This window comes from Crocodylus porosus, unplaced genomic scaffold, assembly GCF_001723895.1.
Source record: "Crocodylus porosus isolate Cpor-Errol unplaced genomic scaffold, CroPor_comp1, whole genome shotgun sequence".
In the NCBI taxonomy this organism is placed as follows: domain Eukaryota; kingdom Metazoa; phylum Chordata; order Crocodylia; family Crocodylidae; genus Crocodylus; species Crocodylus porosus.
In genome coordinates this window covers 1,116,836-1,129,079 of record NW_017728923.1, presented here as the reverse complement: position 1 = coordinate 1,129,079, position 12,244 = coordinate 1,116,836, and the positions used below count along the sequence as shown (strand labels likewise).

General features: G+C 45.5%; 1 protein-coding gene across 1 annotated transcript; it reads right to left on the bottom strand.

The window, feature by feature from the left end:
• Window positions 1–5,354: 5,354 nt before the first annotated feature.
• IGFALS (insulin like growth factor binding protein acid labile subunit) lies at window positions 5,355–11,841 on the bottom strand. The gene is made up of 2 exons (XM_019539869.1): window positions 11,520–11,841; window positions 5,355–7,446 (listed from the first exon to the last, which is right to left on the bottom strand). Exons 1-2 carry the CDS (start codon window positions 11,533–11,535, stop codon window positions 5,630–5,632), a joined length of 1,833 nt encoding a protein of 610 aa, XP_019395414.1. The 5' UTR covers window positions 11,536–11,841; the 3' UTR covers window positions 5,355–5,629.
• Window positions 11,842–12,244: the final 403 nt, after the last annotated feature.

The following is a 12,244-nucleotide window of genomic DNA, read 5'->3' as shown; positions in this document are numbered from 1 at the left end:
GCCTCATGTATGATTTCATGTTTTGTCCTCATCCCCTTACCACCACACTGAATCTGGGTTTTTTTCCTTCCTTAATCCCATATCTGTACACTTTTAGCAAATAACAGTTCCACTCTAGTGACAGCTTAATGTCTTAAGAGTAAGCAAATGCTTGTGTTAGAGCTGGCTAGGAACTGGTCGTCTTGGCCCACAAGGACTTCTGAGATGTCAGAAACTTTTCCCATCCCCAACTGAGATCAAAATAAGGCTTGTGCTGTGGCTGTGATTGCGGTTTTCTTCCTATAGAATATTCAAGGCAAGATGATTCTTAGAGGAGAAATGGGAAGCTACTTGCAAATGTAAGATACAAAAACTCCAAGTCCCATGTCTTGGTTTGCATCTCTGCAGTTTTGCTTGCAGCAAGATGACTTACCCTGGGGGTCAGTAGCCTTTCCGGTGTGGCAGACTAAAATAACACTGCTTGGTCTGAAGTGATCCAGTGCTTCCAGGCTGGCTGCTGCTGCCACTGCTGCTGCCATAGGATCATCTGGCTCTCTCCAGCACTAAATTGCTGCTGACACATGTGCCACCCACCCATGGAATGCTATATAATTTCCCTACTGCTGCTGAAATGCCACTGATGTCCAGGCTTTGTGGGACAGGTGAAGTTGCTTGGAGAATTGTACCTGGCCCACATGGCCAACCCCAGGCCTAATGTGAACCTCGTCTGCCTTCCAGCCCTCCTTTTCCCACCCCCTCTCCCCCCAACCTTTGCCAGCTTGTTTTCCAGTGCTTATACTGCCACCAGCCTCAGCGAATTCAAGCTTGCCATCTTTGGGGAGGTGGTGGGGGAAAATGTATGTGGTCCTCTGCTTTTTCACCCCGCACTTTGCAGTTGCGTTGCATCCAAATTCTCTTCTCTTAAAGGATACCCAGGCTTTTCTTCCTGTCCATGTCACTGAACCTTGTCTAGGTCCTTGGCTGCGGGAATCAAAGCTGGAGACACCAGCTTCTGTCTTGCTTTCCTGACAAGCATAGCTCCTTTCAGTCCATACCAAACACTGGGGCAAGGGTTATTCCCTTACCAGTTGATCTGAATATGTTACTGTCATTGTGGCTATTTTGCTAGCTCTTTCCCCTCTCCGTGAAACACCACCTCTCATCACCACCGTAAGAGCCCTGCATAGCTCTGGCTTTCCCTGCTTATCTATCCTGGACTTACTTAGCCTTGTCTAGAAAGGTTAGGAAAAGCAATTAGCTTTACTTTATAATGTCTCTGCATTCTGTTCTGGTGCTTTTCCTGACAATGGCCTTGTCCACATTCTGGTTCTTCCTAACAACCTGGCAGAGCTGCACTGCCTGAAAGGAACCTGGTTGATTTCCATTGACCAGTCTGCATTGCATTTGAGAACAGCTAATTACCAATAAATTTTCCCCAAACCCCAGTGGCCTTTCTGCTTACTCTGTATGTTGTACTGACCACCCCCTTTACCCTTACTCAGAGATTTCAGATAGGAATCCAAAGCATCAAAATTATTCTGACTTGCTGTAGACTTTCTAAGGTCTTTGCTTTAGTACTTTTCCATAGTCAAGAAATAAGTACAAGTGAAGAGTCAACATTTTCCAAAGAGTGCTTTGATTTTTAAAAAGTTGAAAGCCGTTGAACTAGACAAGTATTCTTGGTTCACTGAGATCACTCCATAATGGTTACAGATGTGTTATCACTTATATTGCATACAGGAAGGGCTAATATTTTGTCTTGCTGGGGAGCTGCATCCCAAATCAGTGGATCTCTGGAAGGGGAGGATCTTGCCTTTCTAAGGAGATTTATTGCAGAATTCTTATGACGTTCATTAGGAGCAGAATCTGACCTCTCACCTCAGCACTTAGTGTAGGACTTTCAGAAATGTTTCATTTGACTTTGGATCAAAGTATTACTGACAATCAATGGGATTTGTGCTCCAAAATCACCTGTGCAGCTTTGGAAAATCCACCTAGCAAACTTGGAAAATGAAGTTGCTAAGCAATTTTGTTAAAGGTAGGACATTCCTGAGCAACTTCATTTCTTTCTATGACCAGGTGACACTTCACCTGGATAGCAGAGGAGAGGCTGACATCATTTACTTGGATTTCAAAAAAGCCTTTGACTTGGTCTCCCATGATGTCCTCATGGTAAAAGTGGGGAGCTGTGGCCTTGACAATCTTATGGTCCGATGACTGTGGAACAGGCTCTGTGATCAGAACCAGAGAGTGTTGATGGAACTGAGTCAACATGGTGACCAGTGGTGTCCCCCAGGTTTCATTTCTCAGACCAGTACTCTTTAATATATTCCTAAACTATCTGGATTTGGGTGTCAGAAGTGTACTAGCTAAGTTTGCAGACAACAGCAAATTATGGGGAAGTGCAGTCACTCTAGAGCAGGGGTAGGCAACCCCCAGAACAGGTGCCAGAGCATGGAACGCAAAGGCATTTTGCTTGGCATATGTGCCTCGGTGGATGGTGGAGAAGGGGGCTCCACAACAAGAACTGGGCTCTTTGCGGCTCCCCTTCTACCTGCCCCTGGCACTCCAACATCTTACAAGTCAAGGTTGCGGGTGTTTTTGGCACCGCCCAAAAATGTTGCCAACCCAAGCTCTAGAGGATAGGCTGGGGATTCAGGCCAACCTAGACAGGCTTGCAAGGTGGGCAGATCAAAACCTGATGACAGTCAACAGAGAGAAATGCAAGGTGCTCTACATCATACCTATACGCTCTACAGTGCCACACTCACTAGGACCATGACTGAAAGAGACTTGGGGGTCATGATTGACCATAAGATGAATATGAGCCACCAATGCGATGTCACAGTCAGCAAAGGAAATAAAGCCTTGGCTTTCATCTACTGATGCGTCTCAAGCAAGACCCAAGAGGTCATCCTCCTGCTTTATTCGGCTTTGGTGAGGCTACAGCTGGAGTACTGCATCCAATTCTGGGCTCCGCACTTCAAAAAGGATGTGGAGAAGCCCGAGAGAGTCCAGAGGAGAGCCACGCACATGATCAGAGGTCAAGAGAGCGGGCATTATGAGGAGAGGCTGAGAGGCATAAGGCTCTTTGGCCTGGTGAAGTGTAGATTTAGGGGGGATTTGGCAGCAACCTATAAGTACATGAGTGGTGTGCATCAAGGTCTGGGAGAACATCTGTTCACCAGGGCACCCAAAGGGAAGACAAGGTCAAACGGTCACAAACTGCTGGAGGACTGTTTTAAACTAGACATAAGAAAGAATTTCTTTACCATCCAAGTCTCCAGAGTCTGAAATAGACTCCCCCAGAAATGGTGCAAGCACCTACTCTGGACACATTCAAGAAGCATTTGGATGATTACCTTGCTGGGGTGATCTGACCCAAGCTGACTTCCCGCCCTTTTATCTTGATGATCTTGTGAGGTCCCTTCCATCCCTAATGTTTATGAAACCTATGAAATTTCTCCCAACAAGGCACTTGCTTTGTGCCTGATGGATATTTGCAAGCTAGGAGGAATACAGTAGTGCCACTGCTGCCTAGTTTTAAAGCATGCTGCTGTGCACAAGCCTAATTAGCCTTGGATAGGGTTTCTAACTAGGTGTGGCACAAGCTTTTAAAAAGTGCCTTTGCAAGATGAGTTGCAATAGCTCCAAAGGTTTATTTGCCTGCTATGATTTATCAGGCAGGTGAGATGCATTTTTTTTTTTTTTTTAAATCTGCCTAAATCTGCTTCTGCGTGGAAGTGGAAGCAGGTCCTCTGCAAGCCACACTTCCCAACCTCCAGCAGGGAATCTTTTTTGTTTTGTTCTTAGGCCCCTTTCCTAAGCTTTATAGTAAATCTGCCTCCACCCCTTAGTAGTTGCACACGAGGGTTGGCCTTTCCACCCCTGTAAATCATGGTTCCCCAACCTCAGGTTCAGGGACACGATCATCTTCCCTTCATTACTTACTTCTGCTGCGGTTGTGCCTGCATCATGAATCAGGGTCTGCTATGCTAGATTAGCAAATAGTGCTCTGTGAAACTTCGAGTGGTGATTTGATTCAGAGGAGATTTGGCCCAATTTGGTGGCCAAATCTCTGAATCCATATCGCATCAGGGGACTAATTTAAAGGCCCGAATCAATTCAAACCTCTCTGAATCTTCAGCAAAAATTGAGAGCTCTGATCATTTGGGCAGTCCCTGGTGGTTGCAACAGGGAGCTGCAGCTGACTCTGAGCTCGTAAGTACTAGGGGCAAGGAAGCAGGGGCTAGGGGAGGGGGGACCATGCAGCGTGGGGCAGTGGGGAACAGTGGGAATCGCCCTGCTCCCCCCAGCAGCACCTGTTGATCAGTGCTTTTTTTTTTTAACAAGTGCTGGAGCGGGTGGGCGGGGCAGCCATTGCTGGGTCTGGGGGATGGGCCTGGCTGATTCAGAGATTCATCCGAATTGAATTAGGACAGTGATTCGGATCACCAAATCGAATAAAGTGTTGTGGACAATCAGACTAAGGCTTTTATTATATTAGGATGCTTTGGGGAAAAAAGCTCATAGCTGGGTAAAACGGGTGAGGTCTCCACACCTTTTTAGCATTGTCATAGGGGGTCGTGGCATAGTGACAGTTGAGAATGCTGAGCTGCTACAGCTCAGCTAGGATGAAACCCCCCACAGCACCTTCCTGAATTGCACAGTCACAGCTGGGTTGCTCCATGAGGGAATGATGCTTAACTTGTCAGTCTCCTAATTTACAAGCATTGCACTCAAATTTCTTCCTCTCTCCCTCTCAAGGTCCTTGTTCCCCTGTTCCTTTTTCTCTGAACCCCCGGGGTCCTCAGAGGCCTTTCTGCTACAGTGGTTTTCCTTAATGCTGCACTGTTGGATGACAGAACCTTCACCAACTGGGAATGGTTGCTAGTAGCTGCTACAAGGTGTTTCTTATTCTGTGATGATAAACTGTGCTGCCTGTATGTGGCTCCCAAACTGGGAGTGAGGACCCAATTGCTGAATCTCTGTAGGTACCAGACAGCTTGGCTGGCCTCTGAATTATTGTACTAACCTTGTTTTCTAGGGTTGTTTATAATGAGCTTTAATTGTCTTTTCCAGTTCCACAATCACAAGAAAAGTCTCCCCTCCCCACTTGGCTTTGCACATCCCATTCTTCCTCTTGCTTTCCTGCACTGGACTGAGAAACACAGACTCCAAACCACAAGGCTAAATCCAAAACAACCCAAATGTAATTGCAAAGTCCAAAGAACCTGGTTACACCATTTACTTGATGCCAAAGGCTGCACATTGATTCTGTTTAAAGTTGCAGTTATCATAGAATCATAGAACTAGGGTCGGAAGGGACCTTGTAGATCTTCAAGTCCGACCCCCTGCCTGGGCAGGAGAAACATCTGTGTTTGGGTACAGCATGGAAAAAAGGAAGCTAAAGTCTGCTGAGAAATCACACTCAGCTTGAGGGGCTGGTGAATGCTGGTATACCTTGGACAATGATCCTAGTGAGCTAAGTGTGGGGATGAGTGCAAGAAGGGAAATAGATGTCAGATAACTGCTTTCTTAGGCCCTAAAAAGATCACAATATGGTAGGTGCTACCTGAACATGTGGATATAGGTATTTAAATCCGCCAGCTACAGAAATCAGAAGGTCCTCCAAAATTATGCTCACCTATTAGCAGTGAGCAAAGTGATCATCACTGATGTCCCGCAGGTCATGTCCCATGACCTCTGGTGGGCTCAGGCAGGTGAGGTTGTTGTATGTATATATGGGTATGTGGGAATCATCCCTTTCCACAATGTACTGAACAAAACGTGGGACCACTGTGGGGTGCTGCAAGGAGAAGTCTCGCAGTTGCTTCAGTGAACAATTACAGTGCCACTTGTTTCCTTCCAGCCATAGCTGCTCCATTACTGGTGAAGAGCCCAGAAAATCAACTGAGAAGTTTTCCAAGGAATTGTTTCTGAGGCTAAGATATCGCAGGTTTGATAAGGGGGCTGTTACACTGCTGTTCACCGTCTCCAAAAAGTTGTTGGAGAGGTCAAGCCAAGAGAGGCGCTGAAGCAAGCTGAAAGCTTCAGGAGTGATCTCCAGAAGCTGGTTGGAGGAGAGGAGGAGATATTCCAGGTTAATTAGGCCCGTGAACATCCTGGGGGAGAGACTGGTTAGCTTGTTGTGTTTAAGGTCCAGCTCCAAAAGCTCATGCAGGTCGTTCAAACTGTGGTCCTCAATGGCAGAGATGCTATTATGTTGCAAGAAGAGTCTCCGGAGGCTGGAAAGGCTGGAGAAAATTTGTGCCTTGATTCGGCTGAGACAGCTGTTTTCTAAGTGAAGACTATGCAGCTTGATTAGTCCCTTAAAGACGTAGTCTGGAAGAGCCTTGATGCAATTACCAGACAGGTTCATCACCGCTACATTATGGAGGCCAAGGAATGCGCCGACCCTGATGTCTTGGATCTGGTTATTGTTCAGTGTAAGAACCTCCAGTTGGCCCAGTCCATCAAAAGTCCTTTCTGCCAGGTTCTTGATCCTGTTATGACCCAGCTGCAGCTCTTCCAGGAACTGGAGGTCTTTGAAAGTCCTTGGTCTCAGGCTGGTGATTGAATTACTGGATAAACGTAAAACATGCAGGCTCAAAAGGCCCAGGAATGTTTCTTCAAATAGTGAGACCAGACGATTGTGAGAGAGGTCCAGCCACCTCAGGGCCTTCATCCCCATAAAAGCACGAGGGGCAATAGCATTGATCTGGTTGTGATTCAGGTAGAGCTTCTGCAGCTTCTGAAGCTTGACAAAGATGTTAATTTTGACACCCTTCAGTGAGTTCCCACTCAAGTCCAGTTCCTTCAGCTCATTAAGGCTGCAGAAGAGCTGATGCTGTAGATAGGCCAGCTTGTTTCCAGCCAGGACAAGCTCCCTCAAGTTAGGCAGGTCATGGAACACTCTGTCAGGTAAGACCACAAGCGAGTTCCAGCCCAGGTTTAGGTACCAGAGGTTGGAGAGCCCAGCAAAAAGGCCTTCCTCAATTTTGGTGAAGTGGTTGTTGTTGAGGCTCAGGGAGCCTAGATTCTGCGTGTGAAGAAAAGTATTGGGTGCCAAATACTTCAGCCTGTTGCGTTCCAGGTGCAAATGGTAGAGACTTTTTAGCCCATGGAAGGCATGCTGCTCAATGCTTACCAGCTCGCTGTTCTGCAGCTCAAGGAAATCCAAGTTGGAAAGATTCTTGAAGGCTGCAGCTGGCAGAGAAGTGAAATTGTTGCCATCCAGCCACAGTGCCCTAACATTGACGGGCACCTCTTCTGGAAGATGGGTGAGGTTCCGTGAGCTGCAGAAGACATTGAGCTCCTCACTGTAGTAGTCGTAGCTGCAAGCGCACAAGATGGGGCATTTTAGGAGCTCTGAATCAGGCTGCTCTTTGGGCGATTCTCCTTCAGGAGACTGGGACAATCCCGCTGCCAGTGCCAAGCCCAAAAGTAACAAGAGGGCAGGGCCTTCTGAAGGATAAGACAAAACATAGGAATGATTAGTGACATCCCGCTGCCAGTGCCAAGCCCAAAAGTAACAAGAGGGCAGGGCCTTCTGAAGGATAAGACAAAACATAGGAATGATTAGTGACAAAGTACAGCAAGAACAGACAATGCTGTGACAATGGGACATGATGCACTTGATGAACTTATACAACCAGTAGAACCCACATGGATTAATTTGCCCACTGGGAAGGTGAGGGTTAGCAAAGTAAACAAAACAAACAGCTATGTAGGGCTGTTGGGGTGCTCCAGTGGGTTGGAGATGTGACACCCTTTGAAGTAAAAACCATAGGAAACATCTGAGTACCTTGTCCTTCATTCAGCAACTTATTCCAAATGAAGCAGGTTGTGAACCACCTGGTTACAAAAGGTCTGGATGCTGCTGTACATAGAAAGGCACAATGTGGAAGGCTGTAATATGTAGAACAGAGCATCTGTGGTTTGTCACTGCCTTTCTAAAATGCCTGTTATGTTTCCTGGGGATGCTCCTACTCTGACTGATCCCCCTGAGAACTTTGCCATTTATTTCGGCTTAGGGTGTGACGGGCTTTAGATTGGCTCATTTTCATTCTTTCTATTCAAGTACCTGTAACTGGATTCTTCTAAAAGAGCCTGTGACTTGCATCTCTGTTTACATCAGTGCCAATATCTTTTGCACCCATTCTGTACTGGTGTAAATGATGGCATAGGGCAACAGTGAATTGGATTCATTGTTTTAAACTAAGGAGTGATATTTGTTGTGTGCAAGCCAAGAAATGCAGGTTTGCAAGCATGCCCAGTCTCTCACATGCTCATCAATCTGATTGTGCATTTCCCTCCCTCTGTATCTATTTCTATTCTGTTATTGTTTGAGTGAATAGGCTCTTAAATTAGACATGTTTGGATTGCTGCAGTGGCTGGATGAGATTTCCTTTTTATGTTTGGTTAGTGTTGCTTCCTGAAGACATGGACAAGATCCTAACTCAAGAGTACCAACCCAAGATCAGACTGGTTGACTAGTTTCGTCCCCATACACAATGGGACCTTTAAACAGTACAGGATTCTGCCCCAAGAGCAGTTCTTGGAGGACTGTTGATGTTAAAAATTGTAGTTAGGGCTGTACCAGCTCCTCCCAGGTGCAGGCTCAGAGGGGACAGAACATGGCTCCTCCTAGAACTTGGGCAGTGCATCTGCTCTGATCAGCCAGTAGAAGACTGGTACTGCCAGTGGTTCTCATCCTCCACTGAGAAGATTTGAAAGCATCACCTCTTGGTATTCTGTTTCAGGTATGTCTGCCGAAGCATATTAATCGTTACTATCCCTGGACCCCCAAATGGTCCTGTCAACCCGTCTTTGTCTTGCCTCGTGGTAAACCTCTCTCTTACTGACCACATGACCAAATTCAGGTCTGACTGAACTTAGTTGTCTGGCAAGGGGGTGGCTGGCTAGTTCTAGTAAATTTATTATACTTGTAAAGCAGCTTGCTTTACTGCAACCCTAGGAGACTGAAGGTAGCTAGTGAGCATCTCACTCCATGGGGTGGCTCAGGTTTCTTTTGAAGGACACCTGATTCAGTTAAGAGAAATAAGATCTTCATTAATTATAGCCACTACATTTTTCAGGAGGAAATGGCTGTGCCAACATGGAAGGCAGTGGAAAGAGATCACAGCTCATACAAGGAAAAGGGTCAAGTTCAGACCTGGTGTCAGTGGACACCCGTCTACTGACATCACTTTGAGGCAGTTCCACCCAAAGAGTATTAACTAGCCGCTGCTGAGCATTTCATTGCAAATTCAATTTTGTGGCTTCTCTCATATGGTGCAGTTCTTGATGAAGTTGCTCACACCAGGCACATGGTTAATACTTAATTGTCCGTGAGGAAAAAATAAGTCAGTGTGGAAAGCAAAAAATAAGGGGATTGTCCACATTATGTTATAGCATCACAGCCACAGAGTATGAAAGCTAGGTCATTTCTTTTAGTAAGCAGTCTCTTCAGAGGGGCTTCACTCAGCTTTAAAATCTGGCTGTAAGTATGAACCCCAGCATCCTCATTATGAGCAGAGATGGGTGAGCATCTTGGAGCTAGTGATTTAGAGAACAGCACAAGTTGTTTAAGTTATAACTTACCACTTCCTCTTCTCCACAAGGAAATTCAATAAACTATATCACTAACGCATGGCAACAGTGTGCTGTGTAGTAGGGTCAGTAGATACTTCCAAATGCTTTCCTGATGTTCTTCATTAAGTAGGGTTAGAGTTAGGGAAGGTAATCTGCACCCTGTAGGAGGTCCTCTGTAAGTAGGTAGAGAAGTAGGATAGCATTTGGATGTTGCCTTAATTAGAAATATTGTTTCTCCTTCCCTTACTTTGGGAGGCATTGCTGATATTCCATTCAGATAGTCAAACCTTTGATGTTTAACTGGATTTGAAATTTGGACAAGTGAATTTGTCTAACTCTATTTCTACAGGAGGCAAGAATAGTAAAGCATGGGGTGGAGGTGTACCATTGTTTTTAAGTCCTGGGAATGCAGGATCTGGAGGAGTAGTTGTGATTTTATGTGTTCTGTTGCACTCCTGTGCCAAAGCGCTCTAGTTTAAGACCAGGAAAGGGTGCTGTCTTTCTTAAGGTGCATGTCAGAACCTTTTGACTTTGTACTTTCAAACACTTCTATGTGTGTAGGGAGAACCAGCCATCTACCTGTCATATCAATCCTTTGCTTTTCAGTAGGACTTTCCATAACTCAGCAGGCATGTCCTGCAATGCCACACTTCCTCTTCACATGTTCAGTTTATTTGGAGAGAGGAATTGGAGCAATCTAACTAAGAAATCAGAAATAGCGATGCTATTTAGAATGGAATAGTACCGTCTCATTTTCTTACGATTTCTGTGTAGAGTTACTACAGACATCATTAATTGTTCCTGTTGCCACCTGCAAGCAGTGAACATTATTGTACTTCTGTTAAGTTGTAATAGTGCCTACCACAGTTAAATAACTGGCAACAGCAATTTACTTGCAAATGACCTATGACCAGCGTTTTAATGGCAGCCATTACATCTGGTCCTGCCTTCCCGATTTGACGCATGTTGGTTCTACATACTGGGGCTGATGCTTAAGTTTTACAGAAGAGTGCCAGCTATCTCTTGGACTGAGATGGGGTGGGGGAAACCAGGATCAAATCTCCAAATGTCTTGTAATGTGACAACAGAGTCTGCCTGGCGAGACACTCAATTTATTCTGGGGAGAGTAAGTAATGGGGAGTGAAGTTCATACACTACATGGTCTGGACTGTCCATATCTATGTCTTTCTGATATGCCCATTGCTATAGTATTTTTCTGTCTCATATATCTAACCTATAGTGTTTCTGGTACTTATGTGTAGTGTCTACCTGCTAGGGTTAATAATACATGTTTTATGTGTTTCACCTGTATTTTTGAAAGCCTGTAATTGGCTCTTGGAGGGATATTTCTTTTTCATTCTCTTAGCTCCCACACCTTGTAACATGCAATTCCTTTTTCAGTTTGCTCACACGCCCTGTCCATCTCCAGCCATAACAGTCCACCGCTCCCACATATCCAGGATCCCCTTGTACTTAATACTTAAACATTTTCACTGCATAAGTCACCAGCTTTTTTTCCTTTTTTAAAGATATCAGCAGCAGACACACCCTGCCCGCTTCCTCCCAGCCTTAAGAATCACTTGGATCGCAAAGTGGAGAAAACCCAACACGATTATCCTTGCTTCTGTATTCAGAAGTTCTTTATGCAAAAAAATCAAACTATTCCTGCAACTATGAAGTTATTAGTTTAGCAGGGATGTGCACTGTGCAGGGAATTGTGAGAGTGCCTTCAGGTAATGCAGGGTGCATAATACACCCTGAACATTTTTAACAGCAGAAATGGCCAAAGGAAGTTACAGGGCAGAACAAATTGAAAGGTTTTATGAGAGCTTAAAACTATTTACCTGCCCTTTCACGTGGGATTGCTTTGCTACTCGGGTGCAGATCCACGCTGCCCCTGAGGAGACACTACTGGAGGGCTGTGGAAAGTTTCTGCCCCTTACCTTTCCTTGTGTTCATTGCGGCAGCCGCATGGGGAGGAAGCGTTCTGTATAGCAGTCAGTTCTGTTCTCTGTATTCCCCCCACTGATAATGTAGTGATAGGGCAACCACCTTGACGCCTGTCCAGCACTCTGTGCTAGATCAGTTTTAACTCTTTTGTTACTGGACAGGATTGCAGTATGCACTTTCTTACTAAGGCAAGGGCAGCTGTTTGAAGGTCTCAAACTACATTTATGTTCTCTGCATCTATCTCTGGGGTCAGGTGTTCCTGACATAGCATTTATAAATGGAAGTAAATATAGTGAAAATGCTGGTGGAGATAAGGTGGGGATAGCTGGGGCTGCTGTCCCCACCATTGTTCTAGATCATTGCTTTTATGAATTTAGATGCCGATGTGAGGTTTACACTATTCCAGTGGACAGCAAGAAGGATTGACTGAGCACAAAGCAAACTTGGTTTTGAAGCAAAGATGGGTACTGATTGGAGACAGGTCAAAGAAGTAGTGCCTCCGAGGATTTGGGCTCAAAATCAGCTTTTCGGTTTGAATTTGGTGGTGGATCCCTGGCAAGCCTGGATGGTCATGCGACCTGTCTGCCGTTTTGAATGGTACCCATCTCATGACATGTTGTTCTGGTGAGGTACCTGCCATTTTGAGCCAAATTTTTTTGAGAGGCTGCTTTTGTAACATACTGCCCGTACATGGAGCAGACCACTCCTGAATTGGCAT